Source organism: Fonsecaea monophora (assembly GCF_001642475.1).
Source record: "Fonsecaea monophora strain CBS 269.37 chromosome Unknown Scaff178, whole genome shotgun sequence".
NCBI classification, from domain to species: domain Eukaryota; kingdom Fungi; phylum Ascomycota; class Eurotiomycetes; order Chaetothyriales; family Herpotrichiellaceae; genus Fonsecaea; species Fonsecaea monophora.
The window spans coordinates 1-20,819 of NW_019174109.1; the positions used below are offsets into that span (position 1 = coordinate 1).

The window sequence follows — 20,819 nt, forward strand, 5'->3', positions numbered from 1 at the left end:
CACACACACACACACACACACACACACACACACACACACACACACACACACGCACATAGCAAAGGAGACATTCACACATGCACTCATGCACTCATGCATGCCTGCATGTCCCATCACCTCCACTCCTGCTCGCCGCACCATACGAATTCAATACCGATACTCGAATACCTGCGGCATCTGAACCACAGCAGTGTAGCGCCATTCCGATACAGGTGCAGGCCAGCCTCTTCCCTTTCCCCCTCCGCAGTTGAGTTGGGCCAGAAACCATATCGACGCCGCAACACTTTACAGAAGCAGCATACAGAAGGTTTCCCTACATAGAGGTATATAAAGAGGGCTACATTCCCTAGATATTTCCTGTCCATCTTCCATATCTTCATCCATTCTCACTCTTCAGCCTGATCACCACAGTAGTTGACAAGGTCAGTCCCGACTCCAATCAATCGGAGACCCCCCCCCCCCCCCCCATTCCACCCGTAGTGAGTACCTCTTGTGAGTCTGTGCCTGTTCCATCTCGCTTGGCCCCCTTGCCGTTGCTCTTGCACCGCTCTTATTGATCCCGGCGCTCAATCTGACACAGTACCCAGACAGCCACATTGTGTCAAGCATGAGACTGCCACCTCCCGGAGTATCAAGGTCCTCTCGGCCACCTCCGCCTCCGCAGTCAACTCCGGCTGTGACGTACAACATGCCTGCCATTCCAGCGCACCGCCTGTCCTCGGTCACGGCCCACAACATGTCCACAATCACGGGCCGTGAACCAGACCTCGAAGAACAAGTGAGGGAATTGAAGAGGCAGCTCGACCACATGAACGAGACCTTCGCACCACTGGTCCTCAGCACGCGCAACCTGCGAGACCGCGTAATGGTTCAGGAGCAATTGGCCAACATGAACAGGTCGACCCTGATGGTCAGCCTTGCCATCTCTCGCAGAGCGGCCGCAACCGAGGAGCAGCTCCGACGGGAACAACAGCAGTTCCGGAATCAGCTTGGAGCCTTACCACCACCACACTCACCTATCCAGATTCGGGAACCACGGCTCGCACATCAAGGCGACCCCGCGCCTGATCTGCCTCCGCCGGCTGTCTGGCTACCCCCAGGTCCCCCGCCACGACTGTGCTACCCAGGCCGGGCTGTTGCCCAATCTGACCTGGTCATGGTCCACGTCTGGTATCTACGTCTCGGGCACGGTGCGGTCCTCGGCCGCTACAACGCCCAAGACTATCGGCGTGACATGCTCGGCCGCAACCGTATCGAAATCCGTGACAGCATGCCCTTTGGCTTTCTCCAGGGTTGGGTGCTGTCCCATACGGATGAGGTCTTCGGCCACTTCATTCCCGAAGTCGCACAGCCCGGGTGGCCCTTGCAACTCAAAATCCACAACAATCCGGGCCAAGGGATCTTCATCGCCGCCGTTGTCCATGACAATCGTGGCCTGCGCCCATGTCATGACAGCGATATTCTGGAGCTTTTCCAAGTAAGTTCGGACCCCCTCAATCCAGGCTGCTGCTAACACCCCAAACAGCCTACAGAGGTTGTGGACCTGCTTGACATGTTGTTGCTGTTCTGGGAGACGGCCGACATGGTTTACAAGTCACGCGACCTCGGCATCTCTGCCGACGAAATGATCGAGTACCGAGTGCGGCTGGACCAACTCTGGGAAGATACCTCCGCGACCATCTCTCGGGCCCTCGATGCCTATCCATGGCGTCAGAAGGTGCTTGATGAGGTCCGCGTGCATCAGGGGGCGATCTCCCAGACCGTGGTGGGCACCATTATTGCCGTGGATGCTGACCGGGCGTGGAAGCGGATGCTCGGTCTCCTGATGCAGGCTCGGCCGACAATTGTAAAGGCCGAGTATGTGTTGCGAGGCATCATCAGCCACGAATCGTCGCGGGGAGAGTCTCTCAACACTGATCTGGTGGAGATGTTTTCCAATCCGTTTGTCGAGGAGCTACTGGGCGACAACGGTGATGCCGTGACAGACAACTCTGAGCCACCAATGGAGATGGAGGCGGAGGACGAGTACGAGTGAGGTTTGGGACCAAAGCAAGGCAGAGCAGAGCAATGCGGGGTGGGCGGATCCAAAGCCAATCCCCCCAATGCCCTTGTACGTGTAGGAGTTGGTAGGAGTTTGTAGGTCGATCATGCGTTAAATCTCATTACTGGGCAAAACCTTTCTTGTTCACCTATACTGGCCTCATCTCCCGACAAGGTTTGGGATCGTAACAGCCACAGCCACTTGTTGCTTCAGCTCCTTGACTGGTGACCCTGGGACACTGCGGGAGTAGTCGATCGCCTAGGGCAGTGCTGCGAGTGCTTACCTGCTAGCTTCGATCCCGCTATCGGGTACACTACCCTCCCTCAGCACTCTGGCATCTCCCTCTGCCGGAAAGCACCAAATCCAGAGGGTAAGTCTCCGACGGGAAAGCAAACGCAGTATGTGTGACTCAATACCATTCCCATCCCTTGCAGTTTCGACTGGATTGGGGTAGGATTTGCAGGACTAGAGCAGTGTGCACCCCATGGATATCGGAGAGACCAGAGCAGCTCGGATGTCGGATGGTTGGGCCATGGAGGATGCAAGGTGGAGGGCAAACTCTGATCAGCGATCATCGCGAAAGCTAACCTTGCCCGCATTACCACCTGAAATTAACTCACTCACGTCTGGCAACTCTAGCTTTTCGGTGGCTGTCGACCCGGCATGAAGCATGAAGCTAGTGACTTGACCTGCTCGCATGATGCAGGATGTTCAGGGAGCGAAAAAAAAAAGCAAGAAGCCAAAAGGGAAAGCAGTAGATGGATGGAGAGGGAAGGTGCGGACAAGGCGGCAACGACAACGACCTGCCGGATCAGATCGTGTTTAGTGGATCCGAGCACATGCGGCTTCAATAGCACATCACAACTCTAATTCCCCCGATCTGGGCGACCTTGACATGATGAGCGTAAGAGTTCTGGGGATCGGAGCGTTACTATTGGGCGCTGCGCGTCAGTACCTGGGGATGGTGCTGTTGATTTGTTCGCGGCGTTGCCCTAATCCGGCGATGCATTTGAGGGGGACTTCAGCTGGGACTCCACCGCTGCGCAAACTGATGCCTTGTGATTAGTCGCGGATCTTCCAGAGTTTCCCGGAACGCGCTTGGGTCTGGGCGAAATGCAAATGCCTCGACAAAACTTGTCCGTACTTGCACTGTAACTTGTGATCACCAATAATCGTGACCCGTTGGCGGAAAGAAAAAAAAGAGGAGATCCAGGTTATAGGGGGGTTGCGAGATGGGAGGACGGTTAGAACTGGAACATGGCGCCTGTCAAAAGTCTGGGCGAAGTGAGGGGGTTGACGGGCAGAGCAACCTGACTGGGTAGATGGGCTCGGTACCAAACTCTGGCGTGTTTTACAATCTGAGCTGCGAGTTTGCTGAGTCTGTGATCAACACGACTCTTTCTCTTTTTGATCGACCAAACTCAAGAGCGTGTAAAACCAAAGGGCATGCCAGAGAAATTACCGTATGGAGCAATAAAAACGGGACCCACGTGTATCTGGAGAGGAGGGCAGGAACTTCTGTCTGGTGTGGAGAACCGCAGGAGTCTATTGGCCTGTGGCGCTGCTGTCAGGTGCCAGATGACCAGGCCAACAGCCTGACCAGCCTGACCGTGGGGAATTTTGGTTTCCCCCCAGCTACAAGGAGTAACCAACAGAGATTTGTGCGAAATAAAGAGGAATTTCGTGGTACAATGCCATGGACAGTGCTATAGAGATCAGAAACAGCCCATTCCGGGCATAGGGTTGAAAACACTAGTGGCTGAACTCTTGTCACCAGTGTCTCTACCTCGAAGTCGGGGTTCTAGCGATGCCCACCTCCTCGCCCTTCCTCTTTCTCTCTCTCTCTCTCACACACTCTCTCTGTGCCTCTGCCTCTGCCTCTGCCCCCTCCGACTTGTCCCGACCTCTGGTATTTGGCTCTGTCCCACCTCCTACCCCTTGCTCTCTGATCGTAGCTTCCTGGCCCTATCCCCCTCCCTTCGCCATCTCCTCTGCATCCATCAGGCTACTACTCTAGCGCATCATCTTCATTCCAACCTGCAATGCCTTGAACATGCCACCAACATTGCTAGGTCCCCTGCCTGGGAGAGAAAACGACGTCGAAAATAACCCCGAGTAGATGCGGAGTGGTTGCGTATCGGTTGCTGTTCTCATAGGTGCCAAGGCTTGGCACAAGCGCTCTATACGCACTCTGTTCAAAAAAGGCGGGGAAGACCATGTACTTTGCCCTGTATGATAGGCTAGTTGGTTTCCATTAGCATTGCACTATTGCGTTAGTCTTGGCATGTAGCACAGTGAGAAATGTCTTGGAACAACGACCCCCTCCAGTCTACCACATCAACGCCCATCTCACCACCACAACTGGTATCTCACTGTCGGTCTAAGGCTCCCTACCTCCCTTGTCCGCTGCTACTTGGTAAGGATTATGGACTCATGGGCACAGGAGGCGAGCAGTACAAGTCCGCAGCCTCACAGCCTCCCACATTCCGGCCTTGACATCTTAGATGTACTTCCATGCACATGGCCACCCCCGAGGTTTGCTTTTGCCCATTCCGAAGCCTTTAAGAAAGAAAAAAAGTTGTAAGAAGAGTCTTTCCCTAGTAACGGGCATCCACCTCGAACTCCGCAAGCAACCTTAGCAGCCACGACAAAGGTCATCTAATACCCACCAGAACCTGTCAACACATGCCAAACAGTGCCGGAAATGGATGCCCCCCTTCCCAAGGGCTCCCAGCGGCAGATCCTTACCCCCGTCACTGCCACTGGTCAACCATCCCAACCACCCGACACTGACACCGCCATTATCACCGCTGTCTGTGCCATGGTGGAACCGCAGGAGAAGCAGTCTTCACCTGTCACTTCTGGCAGGACTGACGATCAGCAGAACTCATTGTCATACGATACACTGAGCCAGAGGCCCGATCAGCAAGGGATTGACCATGACCACCCGCAGACACATCAGAGTACCCCCAGACCCGCCGCTGCCGATGGTCGAAAAGACTTCTAGAGCGTAGTGGTGTTGCAGTTACCTAGTAGTCCAGGTAGCGAATTGCCAGACCAGCCCGAACCCCCTAGCGCCCAAAGTATCTCTGTGCTCTGTCCAATGGGTTGCCCCGAGAGTAGCCGGGTGAGAAGCCCCTTGCGCTACTACTCCCTGTGCCAGAGATGCCCTACCCTACGAGCAGGGAAGACGGGGAAGACCAGACCAAGGCACAAGCCACCCAACCCCCACTTTACGCCGCCTCATTTCCTGTCCTTCCCGAAATCATACCTGGACATGGACACATGGCCCAACACGCTGTCAAAAAGAAGTCCAACCTGGCACCTGCCTGTAGCATGCACTGGAATCAATTCTCAGCCTCAAAAACAGCCAAGGCCAAGGCCAATACGAATAAACCAACACCAATGTGTGCCGGACTGCACAGTGCATTGCGCATGGGCGGGCCATGGGCCATGAAAACGCATCATAGCGTTTCATGAAAGAGGCATATCCTGTGCTGGCCATTCGGGGATCGGTGACCACGTTGACATGCAAGGTTTGGGAGAGAGGGAGGGAAAGGGAGAACCCTGAAAGCCACTTGTGGACAAATGAGAGATGTTGATGTTCGACTCTGTCTGTGTGCTGGTCTTGGTCTTGAGGTCCGAGTGTCGGGATAGATGAAAAAGTCTCGTTTTCCTGAAATAAGTCCATGGTCCGAGATCATCCAAACCACCGCCCTCTGCTGTCTGTCTTCTGTCAGCTGCCCTTCTGTCCTTACGAACTACACCGCCGCACACGCCGCACACAACGGAACTCACTTGATCAAAAAGGCCGCCGTCATCTTTCTTTTTTAGACTTTCAACTCTCCCCATTCCCCCCCAAAACAGTCAAAGCACAAGCTTCGAAACCTTGTATGCCAGAAACTCACCAATGCTAGCGTTGTGCCGCAGCATATACGCCCAAACCATCTCGGGGACTACGGCCGCCCCGAAGCATGGTCCAGCGCGTGACGGACGACTCCCACCGGCTGCTACGGATGCGAGACTGCCCGTACCGTGCATCATGCCTGTGCTCAAGGCCGCGGCAACGAGTGCCATGGACCCAAAAGTTGCAAATGCCCGGAAGCCATCGGAGGAACAGGCACTCGCGAGGATGGCCCAGAAGACCGCCGAGGTTAGAGCAGCGAGGGCAGAAAGAGAGAAGACGACGATAACAACGGCCACAAGCACGACCACGACGAAGATGGAGGAAGAGCAGGCCGCCGCCACATCTCCCAGTCGTCCTGCTCCACCTCCACGACGGTCCTCATTGGCCTCGACCCGCTCCAAGGAGAGGGCCACCGAGAAATCAACGCCCCCGCCCCCCAGCCGACGCGTCCGTTTCCTCCTCCCCTCGATGCCCATCGAGATTCCTGCCAACGAGGGACCACCCCCTCCCGTCGGCTTCAGAAAGCATCGATCACGCCGTGGCAGAAACGGCTCGCCGAGAGACCCCGGTCGTTCTGACCGGTTTGGAGAGGTATTTGCACCCTCGTCCTGTCGCGCTCCATCCTTCTTCGTGCTCAAGATAGACCCCAAGTTCTAACTGGCAATCCGAAACGTGAGAACAGAGTACACGGTCAGTCTCTACCTCTTCCTCGGGGTCCCTCGGAGCCGGACGGCGGCGCCAGTTCGTGGGCCCAATGTGTCCCGAGACATATTTACATCTACACCCACAATTTCAGGCTGCGATGGAGCAGGATCTGGAGACCGCCATCGGCATGTTGAAGGATGATGCACGTTATTATTCAGAAAAGTGTTAGGGATCGGGAATCGGAACAGGAGCTGGCATCAAAACATGGCAGGAATGGGAATGGATTGGGATGGATGGAATCAATGCAATGCATGCTGAGGTTGACTTGTTGGGACTGGCTGGCTTTCGGAATTGGGACTGGGTTGAAGGAACAAGGTCTGGAATCAATCAGCGTAGTCGCAGCCTCGATGGCGACTACATATCACCACTGAGGTGCTTGTACTCGTATGGATATTTAGCTTATATACATATATATAAGTCACTTTTCTTTCGGGATATATCCCATCGCCGCTTTATTTATTGATGAATCATCAGCCCTTCATACCAATAAATGATATGACGAATTCTGATATTCCTTCATGCCGCTTTGTTGGAGGCAACCCCTCATGAGGGGTAGAGGTATCCTTTGCTTAAATTGTTGTTGACTGCGCCTCCAGCGTGCAATGTTCTTCGCCAACACGCCTCACTTGCCAGGAGACATCTCTGAGAATGCAGTCAAGTCCAAGTCCGTGTCTGTGCTCGTACTCTGGACCGAACCAGACAGATAGATCCCTTACTTTTCGCACAAGCTCCGCCGTTTTCTGCCGATTGATCTCGCACGCGAGCATGTGCTGCTGACTTCCCACAGAATTCCCAAGGCACAAAAGGAGAGCTGGATCGTCATTCTATCCAACGCATACCCTCCCGCTCCTCAAGCGACTCGAATCCGTGCCGAGTACCGCAGACCGCGGACCGCAAGCCTACGAGTACCTATGAACTGGGCGGGATCTGATCCTTCCATCCTTCGCCGCCTTCGTACCGCATATCCTTCTTCCCTCTTCCGCTGAGAGAACGTGCGTGATTGATAGGACAGAAGAACTAAACCCCCCTTTCAAGAGAGAGAGAGAAAGTGTATACCCGACATTGTCGTCGCAAGAGAGTGAGTCTGAAAGCTGCGAGGATAGAATCGCCGGACTGGATCGGTTCATCCACCCACCAGGGAAAGTGAGACTGGAATGGACAAACCAGACGCGTTATTCACAGTACGGTCGAAACACAATCCACTGCGCTGCTTCCACGAAGACGGATAATGAATAGTGATTTCAGAGAGCCCAAAAAAAAGGAATGAGACTCGGTCGGACACTCGAAGCTGGCCTGTCTGTCTGTCACTTCTCTGCGGGAGCACGTACAACCAAGCGTTGGCGGAATGGGGAGCAACACGAGGGATTGGAACATGTAGATAAAGATAAATACGACCTGTATATTACAATCTCGCGGTGTTGATATCGTCAAATATACTGTACTGGAGCACCTTCATGGAAAGCTGTTGCGGACCTGCGCAGCCACCTTTCCCTTTTAGGCTAAACTCGAGCAACATCCAGAACGGTCGGTCGATATCCCAAGGTGAAGATACCACGTACCCAGCTAGACCTTGATCGTATGAATCGGCATCACAAAGATCAGTCCCGGGAATCATGAGCACTGTAGCGACCGGCGTCTTCGCTCCCGTACCTGGTCCATCTCCGCGTAATACTGCTCCTCTGACGTCGTTGCCGGCCTATCCCCGCAAATTGACAAGAGCTCAACACAATAGGTTTTGGATACGCATCGCATCTTTTGCGCGGTCGTCGTCGGACCCCGCCGGACCGCCGCTGGACACTGATGAGCAGACGGTCTCCAAAAAATCGAGGACCTCATCCTCCGACCACGAGTCCTTGACCTTCTGGAACAAGACGAGGGCGGTCGACGGCTCTGCTCTCCTCATCCAACCGACCAGCACGTCAAAGAGGCGCGCCTTTCGCCCCTTCTCAAAGACTTTCCACTGTCGTCGTCCGTCTCTCATGAAATCGTGGTCGCAGGCGGTTCCCGCTTTGACACAGCTGGAGCATGGCGGGCCGCCTTCACACTGTAGAGATGGTCGAGTAGTCAGAAAAGATGAGCGGCAATTTCTAGCGTGTTCGCACCTTTCTCTTGGCCACTTTACATGCCTCACATGCAGTGCTGGCTTTCCTTTTTGACACCCTGAAGTATGCATGTGCCTCTGGCTCTGGCGCGGCGAACATGGCATCCGAGAACCCAATGATTGACTTTGGGTAATTTGAGAGCGGCATGGGACCGGACGGAGCGAAGCGGTAGCTGTCCGCCCACTCCATCTGGTATGCCATGGAGTTGTCGCTCGTCGGGCTCTGGGGGTACGTAGATTAGGCAATGGGGAAGTGGAAGGGGAGAAGAGGTAGGACCGGAAGCATCATACCAGCCAGCCAGCCATCCAGTCTCCCGGAACGAGACGAGACGATGACAGGCTCGTTGTTCGTTTTCCCTGGACACAATAGCTGTGCCTTTGGCTGCTTAGCGTGGGGACGAGAGGTTGCTCGGTTGATACGGCAGCTCTGATAGCAGAACGGCACACAATGCCTTGAGAAGGAGGCGGGCACTTTTCCTGTGAAATCGTGCAATGTTATCTGCAATCTGCAAGGGGTCTAGCAAGTATTGCGGCCGACCTCGGTAGGTGGGTTGCGGCTGCGGTAAGCTACTCGTTCTTCGATCGTGAGGAGTCTCGAATGAATGAAGCCTGGTGCGGGTGTCTTCTTGTGAGAGGGAAGAAGGAGTCAAGAGGGCGATACGCCGCCAACTCTTGGGTCCTGGGTTTTGGATTGTTCTTGTGACTCGTGACTTTGACCGACAGACTGACATGAGGGGCGAGTTGCTTGGACCATCCGCGGTCTCAAGCTGATTGATCAATGACCCATGTGGCAACACCAATCAAGAAACCCGACCTTTACGTCTTCCGTTGTTCGCGCGCGCCTTTGGGGAAAGGTCATCATGTGAGAGTGTCAAAGCTGAACTACTTTGGGTCCGTAAGACCCGCGAGCATGTGTTTATGTATGTATTTATGAAGGTTGCGGAGATTCCTTCACCCATTTTGACTCCGCGAGCACGGCGACGTCCTTTCCTTTCTCTGCGTCGAGAAAACTAGACCGGACCATCTGAGCCTATCGCCACCGGGGATTCCTTGGGAGTCCGGCTGGCATCAAACGTTTCCGTAGGTGCCATCGCGGGTGTAGCTGGGTAGTCAGAGGGGGAAGAGGTTGGAATGTTGCATTGTTTGAAATTGAAAGCTATTCGCCGCTTAAACGGTCCGGAACGGAAATATGATGATCCGGACATCGATCATTGGCTACATTCAAAGCGGCACCTCGTTCTCGCCATTTTGAACAGAGATAGAGAGAGCGGTAGAGGATTGTACCGGATGTAAAAACATCATCCCCTTCCCAGCGATCGTCTATGGCAAAGATAGCGGACACTAGCGCTCACGTTGGGCCGCGAATCATCGGAGGCCGGAGCCTGCGAAGTCGTATAAAATGAGTCTGCCGTCGTCGTGAAGGAGGGAATTATGAGGGCCAAGATCCCCATGCACAACCGTCTTTGGAGTGAATGTAGATGTATGCCACGGCCGATACAGCCTGAACGGACCAACTAAACATTTATTAGTATATGTGTATTGACCTCGTTTAATAGTGAAGCAAAAAGACAAAAACAATCAACAATCAGGATTCCCACCTGGTCACCCACGGTAGTACTAACTGATCGGCATATGGCTTAAGTACGGCTGAGCGAACGGGAAGCCCTGTATTCCATATCCTATGGTCGATTGCGGAAGAAACTTTGTTACAATAGTATATATACATTTGGATCTATAGCGCTAGCCGACTCTGAATTCCGATCACCTGTACCGGCACAACCGTTCAGCATTACACCACGTTAAATGCGGAAAGGGAGGTATATCTAACATTTGTGAGAATAGTAAAGCTTTTGTTCTTGACACCTATCCAGATAGTCCACTCTGAGCTGAAAGGCTATGACCACCAACGTATCACAACAGCCTCTTGACTATTTAGATCATGACTACATATACAAACACCATGGACAGCACCAAACTCGGATTGCCCCTCAACTCGCGTTCTTCATCTCTCGCAGCTGAGCCATGACCTCGCTGGGCTCCGTTTTACCCGTGACCTTCTTCATCTCCTCCGTCTTCACCCGCATAAACACATTGTGTGCTTTTTCCTGGCCGATGGTAAACTTACCCTGTGTTTCCCTATTTTCGTCCGCAAACTTCTCCAGCATTTTCACCGCCTCGTTATTCCCGTCGACTTTCTTCAGAAATTTAACGTTGGACTTGGTATATTCGTGCCCGGGGTAAACCTTGGTATCATCTGGTAAGGACGCCAGGATGTCATTGAGGGCCTTGTTCATCTCTGTACCATTGCCCTCGAAGAATTTACCGCACCCACCGATGAACAAGGTATCACCAGTAAAAACGACCCGCTCGCTTGTCGACTTGTCCTCCATGAACCAGCAAATACTATCCTGTGTGTGGCAAGGCGTGTGTAGAGCAGTCACCTGGATATTTTTGCCTATCGAGAATGTTGACCCATGGGCCGGGGTCTTTGTAACGGCTTCGCAGTCCTTGCCTCCGATGACGGGTAGTTGAGAAGACAATGCAGACAATAGTTTTTTGTTGCCTCCCGCATGATCCCAATGATGGTGCGTATTCATTATTGCCGTAAGGTTCAGCGTCTTGGATTTCTCTTCGAGGACGGGAAGGACTCTAGAAGAACGGAAGATATACTTATCAGTCTTTGCTTTCTCTCTCTTTCTTGACAGTTGTGGAAGCACAAAACATACTCTGGAGGATTCGCCGGATCAATGATCACAGCATCCTTAGTCTCATCATCGCTGACCAAGTAGGCATAGTTGTTGGAAGACCCAACCCCTAAATCGTAAAGATTATTTATTAGCAATCTTTCCTATTGTCGCAAGCCGCAGCCAAGAGGTTCAAAGGTATGTCCGCCGTGACTTTTTCTCCGCTTCAACCACTTGCAACAACTTCTAGTCCGGCCGTGAAGCTGTGAGCTGGCGTACACATTGGAATACTCAAGATATGCATCTTCCTCGCAGACACCTGCGCGATTCCACTTATATGCGATGAGATTCCCAAATGCGGGGTATTTGCTGGGCGGATGAATGTAGTTAAAGCGACGGTGGTAGAGAGTATTGGGCGGACGATAAGGCGTGATGTGATCATGGAAATATGAATTGCACGCCTGACCTGGGAGGTAAATAAGTAGATGGTGCGTCTGAGAATGATTCAGAGGGTGGTGGTGTAATCATTTGGTGGTCTTGCCTGCTCAGATGCGGAGGAGATTCGGAAGCGGGCCGCCGCAACTCCAAATATTCGTGTGTAGAAGGAGCTTATAGAGCTGACGTCAAAAAAGCTTAGAATTGAGTCTCAAGGTATTGGTAGTTTCTGTCACTCTCCTAGAGTAACGCCGAGTCTACAGATAAACAGATGTTCCATCTGTTCTATACGTCTGATCATGTTTATCTGGATTACCCGACCGTGCCGTAGTCCACATGATGATGACTTCGTCTCCGACTCAGACTCAAATGTCCGCTCTCATGCAATAACCGCTGGCTTTGAGCCATATCCACCACTCTGTCCTTCCCGACCATTGCGGGAATCCAACCTCTCATCCAACCATTGACTCGTTCCCAGTGGCTATATCCATGTGAATCTCTTACCTTCACGATCCTGTCTTCACGCTCCCCATACATGATGAACTGGGCTCCCATCAAAGCGTCCATCATTAGCACTCCTGCAGCCCCAAGAAAGAAGGGAGCTGCTCGAGCTACCCATGCCCATCTCTGGTTCCCATCTGCGTCTACCCAGCCGTGATGTCCATAAGGTTCGTAGTCATTCCACGCATTTGGATTGGTGATCAAGGACGCAGAATACTGTTGAGTCTTGTTAGTTTACTGACAGACGCGGGACAGAAGGGGCCAAAGGTAGCTGGTTGAAGGCTGACACGGTGTCCCGGGGAGAAGGCAGACTTACAAAGAAATTCCCACAAAATGCAGCGATGAACAGAAGAGGCGAGAGGCCGGCAGTTGACTGTCGTTGCCAATTCTTGTACAGTTGAGGTAATCTTGAGCCCAGGTACAGAAAGGTAGAACACCACGACAGAATAGTGCCGGCGACCTCAAGAGGAGTACCGACACGGAAGAGATGAATTCCATGGACATAGTGGTCCGAAGGAAAAGCCACTGGAGCAGCTGCCACATTTGAGGCCATGGAAGCCATGGTTGCGGCGTAAAGGAGAGTGCGTGGCGAAGGCGAAGCAATCCAACTCGAGCCAAATTTATCCCCATAGACGATATCTTGGGGAGCAGCTTTCTTTTCACGGTAGTTTACCGCGGAGAAATGAGGAACGTTGACGTCTCTGGGATCCGATTGTTTCGGAGTAAAGTCATTAGAGTCCTCGGGTAGTGGTGCATCGCTGCCGAAATTTGAGTTGATGGGCGACAGCCCGTTTATTATGGCACTGTCTGCATCGTCGATATCACTATCCCCAGTGGAATGGAGACTTTCCTCATATATCCACTTTGCGGCGTAACTGTACCAGAAGTATTGAAACACTAGGCACATATCAACGAAGACGTAGTAGGTTGCAACTATGACCTGCCAGCCGGCTTGCTTGGTGAAGATGGCGCCGAGGAGGTTGGCCAGATCGCCTAATAACCACTCGCTCAAGAAGAAAATCGACAGCCCGGCGGTCGATTTGATATAGTAGTTTTTGAAAATCTGTGGCATCTGTGCGAATAGCCATGACACTATTGACAGTGTGCCGAGGAGGGTAGAGAGCGCGGCGAGAGGACTGGGTATGCAGAAGCCAAGGTATAACGATAGTTCGGACAGGAAGGGAGAGGTTGGCGTGCAATGGTCTGGTAGAGTGGACGCCATCAAGAATGGTGGGTAAAATGAAGGCATCGCTGAACGTTTCGTGAAGTGCTCTTGAGGGTTGTAAACATCTATGTAAAGTGTAACTTGGTTATCATCACTGTTGAACCATCTGCAAATCCGCGTTGTAGGCCCGAGCCACTGTTCGATCTCGTCTCGTTTCGATTCGTGGACCTCAAAGCCTGAGAGGATAAATCTTGCTTCGCTCAGTCGTTGCTGCGAAGGAAACTAGCACTGCGCCCGGACTTTGTGCAGTCTGGGTTCGATCCCAGAATAAGGTGTGCTTTCAGAGGAAGGGCAGTCGTATGATATCGTGAGCGGGATCATAAAACACAAAGTAAATATGAAGAAGCAATGCAGAACGATGAATGCGCTGTATCGGCTGTATCGACGATGGAGCGTGAAGTGTGGCAGTCAGTATGAAAGAAGCGCAGGCATGTTTGGAAGACTGACATGACAGAGACAAGTGGGACAGAGCAAAGGAGCCCGATAAGGCAGTCACACCCCCCCTCCCCTCCCATACAGGCAGAAAAGGGAACCTCAGATAGGAACTTTGAACCCTTAGGATTGAGGCTGATTCGGCGCGGGCAAAGGGACGAGCCGAAGGAGTTAGGGAACCACCCAGGTCGATTATGTGCAGATGACATAGCGGAATGACTGTACGAGTAAGAATAGGTCAGATGGTCAATTACTGGGCTCCAATAGACAAGGCCTGGAGGGGCCCGAACCCCCAAAGACAATGCCGCATGATCGGGGCCGACAGGAAATGAAGATGGGCGGATTTGCACGCGACACAGTCCACACCAGAAGCAACACAAAGTGACAAACTGATAAGCCTCTGGCGAGACTCGGGTGAGGGCGTGATTGGCAGTTGGGGAATCTCTGGGCGTGGGAGGAGATCGCCGACTCGGCGTTGTCGGCAGCTTCTAGGTAAGTGGGCTGTACTTGTAGGGAGTCGAGGACGCCCGTGCCAATCTGTGGCACCTATTGCCTTCGCTTATCCAACCCTATTTTCCCCGGAGCCTGCCCCAGATCCAACGAACCATGAACCACTGTGTTGCAGCCGCCGAGGTTATTACATGATAGATTGCCTGGCTCTCCTCCCAAGACCTGGTCACGGGTCGTAAAGCGTGATATCTGACAACACTGACATTCACCCTTCTGGTCAACTAGACTAGCCCTGAAGAGCCAGTTATTCGCAATCTTCGAGAAATCCATTGCTGAAACATACTAGTAACCCCTGCCTGCGCAGGCTGTCCAGACACCGATCGGAGCGAGCATCTGGGGTACGGTCTGTGGAAGAACCGCGAGACCACTTGTGATCAACTGGCCGTGAGTTGGGACTTGGTTGAATCCATCTCAGGCTTGCATACAGCCTTGACTGGGGCCTTTTCCTAGCCTTGCTGACATAAGGACGCAGCCTTGTCATAACTAAATCCCCGGACCAACATTCTTCCGGAACCCTCGAGGCTGCTACTGGTACGAACTGCACACAGCTTCATCTACACAGCTGCTTCATTTCTACTTGTACGGAGCAAACAGCGCCATACCAATGAAGACCTCCTCAATCCAAAACCAAAATGCTATGACAGATTACCATTCTAAGTCCCCGCTTCTGCTCCGCACCAATCAGCACTACCTGATGCACGTCATGATGCAACAATTTTTCCCACCGGGTTCCATTTCCGAGTCTGACCTTCACCAACGAGCCTCAATTGGGGCCGATCTTGATACTGCTCGCTGTCAAATTACCATATTTGAAGGATACCATGTTTCAAATATATGTCTTCCATGACGAAATCCTCACTCCTTGACACACTTGAACCAGGATAATGTGGAACTTGTGTGCTCAAAGTCTACCTACGTCAAATGCCCAAACGGGGAAGTAGTCGAGCCATTGATGCGGTTGCTACCAATGACGCCTTCACGCGGCTTGCTATGATGCAACGGCCTGCTGGCTGACAGTTCCGGACAAAGTCTGCATATAGGATTTCAATCGGCAGAGATATCATTGGCAGAGACCCTCGGTTTTGACCAGGCGTAATAACGCGTCAAGACTCAAGTGAAGTCCCCGCTCATTGTTTGGCCACTTTTCCTTTTTATCTGGCGTTCGTCGCTTCTCTTCTGTTTCGATTCCTTTACAAATGCAGGAAATGGCCACTTCCGTCGCCAACACCGTTCGAAACATTGGAAATTCGGCCGCCGAGTCTGTCCAAAGTATGGCTCAAAACAAGAAGATCGCGGACCTGGAAAAGAACAAGAAGGATCAGCAAGATACCAAGCAGAATACGACCACTGATTGGGGTGCCAAAGTTTCAGATGTTGACCACTGGCTGAAGATTGCCGATGACAAGAGTGGCAGAATTGGACCTTCGTTCCTTGAAGACCAGGTCGCCCGAGAACGCGTACGCTCCTCTACCTTCTTTCTAATATTACCCACTAATGTGCTCCAGATTCACCGCTTTGATCATGAGCGTATCCCTGAGCGAGTTGTCCACGCAAGAGGAGCGGCTGCTCACGGTCACTTCAAACTATTCGAGAGCGCCGAAGATGTCACCAGCGCCGGCGTATTGACAGACACCTCGCGGACCACCCCCATCTTTGTCCGGTTTTCCACAGTTCAAGGAAGCAGAGGCAGTGCAGACACTGTGCGTGACGTCAGAGGCTTTGCTGTCAAGTTCTACACGGAGGAGGGTAATTGGGATATTGTGGCGAACGATGTAAGCAAGTTTCACTGGCCAAAAGAACCATTGACTAACTGTATTTCACAGATTCCAGTGTTTTTCATCCAAGATGCCATCAAGGTAAGAGACCCAAAATACAATGTTGCACAACACAGTCTAATCAGGTCATCAGTTTCCGGATCTTGTTCATTCACTCAAGCCAGAGCCGGACAATGAAGTCCCACAGGGCCAAACGGCCCACAATAACTTTTGGGATTTTGCATTCTTACATCAAGAGGCAACCCATATGTTCTGCTGGGCGATGTCTGACAGAGGCATACCCCGTTCTTACCGCATGATTCAGGGGTTCGGCGTCAACACCTTCGCTCTCATCAATGCCAAGGGGGAAAGAACATATTGCAAGTTCATCTGGACCCCCGAGCTTGGCGTCCATTCACTTGTTTGGGACGAAGCTCTGAAATTGGCCGGTCAAGATCCAGATTTCCATCGCAAAGATCTGTGGGAGGCTATCGAAAACGGCGCATATCCGAAGTGGAAATTTGGTCTGCAGTGCATCAAGGACGGTGACCAAGATAAGTTCGACTTTGACATTCTCGATGCGACAAAATTATGGCCCGAGGAGCAGGTCCCTATCCGCTACATTGGCGAACTTGAACTCAATCGCAACGTCGATGAATACTTCGCCGAGACCGAACAGGTGGCTTTCTGCACCAGCCACATCGTCCCTGGCATTGATTTCAGTGAAGACCCTCTCCTCCAGGGTCGGAACTTTTCCTATCAAGACACTCAAATTACCCGCTTAGGCGCGAACTGGGAAGAACTACCCATCAATCGCCCGGTCTGCCCGGTGCTGAACTTCAACCGAGATGGGCAGCTCCGCCATACCATCACCAAGGGCAAAGCCAATTACTGGCCCAACAGATGGGAGGCCAACCCGCCAACGAACCATAGCGGTTCAGGAGGGTTCGAATCGTACCCCGCGCAATATCCAGGCATCAAGGCGCGCAAACTCACCGAGAAATGGAAGGATTATCTCTCACAAGCGCAACTATTCTTCAATTCTATGTCCGACATTGAGAAGAAGCATATTATCGAGGCCTTCTCCTTTGAGCTAGACCACTGCGATGATGAAATAGTGTATGAGCGCCTTGTGACGCGCTTGGCAGAAATTGATCTCTCTCTCGCTCAGGCCGTGGCCAAGAATTGTGGTGCAAAGACACCTGAGACACAGGTGGTTCCCAATCACGGCAAAAAAGCCAAGGGTCTCAGCCAATTTGACTACATGCCCCAGGAGCCAACTATCAAAGGCCGGCGTGTTGCCATTCTGATTGCGGACGGATTTGACCTCAAGGCGTACGAGGCTATGAAGGCGGCAGTTCTAGCGCAGAGCGCTGTGCCCTGGACGATTGGGACAAAACGGCAGCCTCTCGTCGCCTCAGATGGTTCGTCGCAGGTAAAGCCCGACCACTTCCTCAACGGCCAACGATCTACCATGTTCGACGCCTTGTTTATCCCTGGTGGCGCTGATTCCATCAACACACTGAAGGAAATAGGTCTCGCGCGATTTTGGGTCAAAGAAGCTTTTGGTCACCTGAAAGCCATTGGCGCTGTGGGTGAGGGGGTGCAACTGGTCCATGCTGCCCTGACCGAAGTAGAGAATGTGACTCTGTCTTCTGACGGAAGTGACGGAATCGTGGATTGGTATGGAGTCGTCACGGCTCAGAAAGCGGATTCTGGGAGCAGCGTCAAGGAAAGTATCAAGATGTTGAAGGAGGCAAAGGACTTTACGAGCAAATTCTTCTGGAATATCTCCCAGCATCGGAATTACCCACGAGAGTTGGATGGTTATGCCGAGCAGGTGTCCATCTAGACCGTGTGGCACAACTGTATGATGCCAAGGGTCGATGAAGGGAGAGCAGGGAAGGGGATATGGGAAAGATTGCCCAGGTATCAGGTATCAGGTATCAGCACCAGGATGTGATCCTTTAAGGGCACGAATATATAATGAATGAACAATCAACTCGCTACCCGTGCTTTGGCCCTTTACCAATGTCACTTATTATCTCCATGCCCTTACCACAATAGGCTTGAGTTATATCGAGTGCTAAGTCAGACATCTACCACGCTGGAACCCTCCAATTGGTCCTGACAAGTCTAAGAGATGGAGTTGAACCTCTTCATACAATGTTTGGGTTAGGAGGCATCGAGAACTTTCAACGCAAATAGTACGACAAGAGCCTCCGATACGTTCGGTGTCTGGCTAAATACCTAGATATATAACAAAGTGGCTCACTGGTACCCCGGACCTAAACTACAAAGTATGATTCCATCATCATTCGGTGTCTGCCCGACATTAATTATCTAACCCAGGATGGTAATACCATGCCCAGAACGATATCTTGGAGACGAGTTTTGACTGGTGGATCGGATAGTACAGTCCTCCTTCGCACCGCCTCAAAGTAAGCACTGTTGGCTGGCGACCGAGTTCATCGAATACCACGGACTAGGACGGACTGCGACTAGCGAAGATTATCAATCTATATCTACTTCCCGGGGAAAGTCCAGGCAGTTGATGCCCGATTTTTCTACACCTGCTTGGGGTTTATGTGTGTACTGGAACACATTCCTCCCGGTCTTTTTTGTTGCCCGTCTGAAACTGGTGACTATTCTTGACAAATACCGGGATTAGGAATCACCAGCGGCAGCTCATGGCCTTGCACGGGCTGAATAATGAGAAAGTCTGGAGGAAGAAGCGTAGGCTGCCACATACATATAAACCCAAGGAGTTGCAACCATAGCGAAGAGGCTGCTTCAATTCGCGACTCCCATCAAATCTCTCGGATCTGACGTGTCAAAATGAGGATCCAGCTTGCCATACTGCTTTCTCTCCAGGTAGTCGTGTCTGCCGCAAATCCCGTGGTCAGAAGGACTCTGTATCGGCGGCAATCATTTCCTTCCGAATTCAATCCTGATCCTCAGTCTGGATATGACGACCCGACTATTGACATTGCAGACCCTTCCTTCGCGACCGCCATCCAGGCCGGCTACCAAGGCCCTTTTGCTTCGTACGACAAGCACGAGTTGGTCGGACCTGTGGATCTGCTTCGAAACGGCCACGTCAACTACGGCGTGAACCCGAACTTCACGTTGCCCTTGTACAAAGGTACTTCGGCAGACGGCAAGACCTATTGGTGGATCGTGACAGACACGTCGGATGAAGGAAATGCAAAGCAGCTCGGCGTCAACTTCGCCCCAAAGCTACGCTTTGCCGCACAAGGTCAGACTGGCGACGGGCTCAAAGGTGCAGAACAGCTAGAGATCGTCAACAACGCTGTTTTTGGCCGAAAAGGGCTGGTCGACTTTTCACCCGTGCGAAAGATTGTGCCAGGCAATCCGTCACCGTTTCCGCCACAGTCAGTGCAGCCCGGCAGCGTTGGAGACAAATTCTATACGCCGCTGATCCAGTTGACCAATGCCGGCTACGAAGTATGGAATGCTCCGGTAAGGTGACATGTATCCTGCAGAGTTTGGAGAAAGGATGCTGAATAGAAGCGAGCCAGATTGTCGCAGGTGATGTGGATGAAGACTATCTGAACCAAGTATGCCCCGGACCCTGTCATTTCTGGGACCGAGACGAATATTAACCAAGGGACGTTCTTGTCCTAGTTCTGCGACGGTATTCCCGAAGCGATGCTAGCCGATCTTCGCAGCAAAGCCCACGATCAAGTCCTCTCCATCTGTCCCCGAGACCAGGTCGTCACCCTCGCAACCATCCGAGGGTTCTCGTTTTCCAAATCCGTCCTCTATCTGATCGCCGACGGATCGGACCCGTTGCCCGCGACGCTCGATGGCGGCACGTACGCACCTCGTTTGGCGGCCGTCCCGACGGGGGACGACGACGCCCTTTTCAGCGGGATCGAGCGTTTCTTCGTGAATACCAACGGATACACAAACCGAGATCTCCCTCCTGGTGCACCGAACAACGAGACCCACCATCCGTGGCGACAAGGTCTGAATAGTGCAATCCTGGGAGAGGGGAACCCGTTGAACATCCTCGGAGCAATCCCCACCGTCGCATACGGTACGTATGCACTTCTTCTCCCTCCCTCCGAGCAGACATGTTGGCTCTGGGAGATGATCATCACCACACCCCACCCTCTCATCTGTTTGCCCTTGCTAAGAAAACCACGTTGGCTGCAGATTACTCACCTCTGTGGAACTTCAATCTCTACGCGTGGACCAATTTCAGCATCGAGAACGGCATCCGCACCAGGCTGACGGGCGAATTCGAGGTGTTGGGCATGGCCGCTGCCGGGTACGTGACGAACCCCGACGGCACCGAGCTGAGCGACGCGGGAATTGTCAACAATTGTCCCATCGTGCATCGATTCCTCTGAGTACCTATATAGAATACTAGGGAGGTTTTAATGTTACTCGATTGATAACAATAATGATAATAATCTGTTCGACTCAGGGAGTGGACGAACTAGATAAAATGTTAACCATGGCATCGTGAGTGTCTCGATTGTGACATGATTCGGT

The 20,819-nt window shown here is 52.4% G+C and overlaps 7 protein-coding genes across 7 annotated transcripts; 5 read left to right on the forward strand and 2 right to left on the reverse strand.

Moving 5' to 3' along the window:
- Positions 1–607: 607 nt before the first annotated feature.
- On the forward strand, positions 608–2,035 carry AYO21_11711 (hypothetical protein; the record flags this gene model as incomplete). Its single annotated transcript, XM_022661595.1, has 2 exons — positions 608–1,477; positions 1,526–2,035. 2 exons carry the CDS (start codon positions 608–610, stop codon positions 2,033–2,035), a joined length of 1,380 nt encoding a protein of 459 aa, XP_022506083.1.
- A 2,710-nt stretch (positions 2,036–4,745) lies between these two features.
- Positions 4,746–5,048, forward strand: AYO21_11712 (hypothetical protein; the record flags this gene model as incomplete). Its single annotated transcript, XM_022661596.1, has 1 exon — positions 4,746–5,048. One exon carries the CDS (start codon positions 4,746–4,748, stop codon positions 5,046–5,048), a length of 303 nt encoding a protein of 100 aa, XP_022506084.1.
- A 903-nt stretch (positions 5,049–5,951) lies between these two features.
- Positions 5,952–6,605, forward strand: AYO21_11713 (hypothetical protein; the record flags this gene model as incomplete). The annotated part of the gene is made up of 1 exon (XM_022661597.1): positions 5,952–6,605. One exon carries the CDS (start codon positions 5,952–5,954, stop codon positions 6,603–6,605), a length of 654 nt encoding a protein of 217 aa, XP_022506085.1.
- A 1,450-nt stretch (positions 6,606–8,055) lies between these two features.
- AYO21_11714 (hypothetical protein) lies at positions 8,056–8,956 on the reverse strand (the record flags this gene model as incomplete). The annotated part of the gene is made up of 3 exons (XM_022661598.1): positions 8,056–8,303; positions 8,397–8,697; positions 8,756–8,956. The coding sequence occupies 3 exons, from the start codon at positions 8,954–8,956 to the stop codon at positions 8,056–8,058; spliced, it is 750 nt and encodes a 249-aa protein (XP_022506086.1).
- A 1,786-nt stretch (positions 8,957–10,742) lies between these two features.
- AYO21_11715 (hydroxyacylglutathione hydrolase) lies at positions 10,743–13,623 on the reverse strand (the record flags this gene model as incomplete). Its single annotated transcript, XM_022661599.1, has 4 exons — positions 10,743–11,403; positions 11,481–11,602; positions 12,378–12,590; positions 12,691–13,623. 4 exons carry the CDS (start codon positions 13,621–13,623, stop codon positions 10,743–10,745), a joined length of 1,929 nt encoding a protein of 642 aa, XP_022506087.1.
- Positions 13,624–15,746: 2,123 nt separating this feature from the next.
- AYO21_11716 (hypothetical protein) lies at positions 15,747–18,147 on the forward strand (the record flags this gene model as incomplete). The annotated part of the gene is made up of 4 exons (XM_022661600.1): positions 15,747–15,998; positions 16,047–16,313; positions 16,365–16,397; positions 16,450–18,147. The coding sequence occupies 4 exons, from the start codon at positions 15,747–15,749 to the stop codon at positions 18,145–18,147; spliced, it is 2,250 nt and encodes a 749-aa protein (XP_022506088.1).
- A 986-nt stretch (positions 18,148–19,133) lies between these two features.
- Positions 19,134–20,674, forward strand: AYO21_11717 (hypothetical protein; the record flags this gene model as incomplete). The annotated part of the gene is made up of 4 exons (XM_022661601.1): positions 19,134–19,778; positions 19,838–19,876; positions 19,944–20,358; positions 20,478–20,674. 4 exons carry the CDS (start codon positions 19,134–19,136, stop codon positions 20,672–20,674), a joined length of 1,296 nt encoding a protein of 431 aa, XP_022506089.1.
- Between the last annotated feature and the right edge of the window lie 145 nt (positions 20,675–20,819).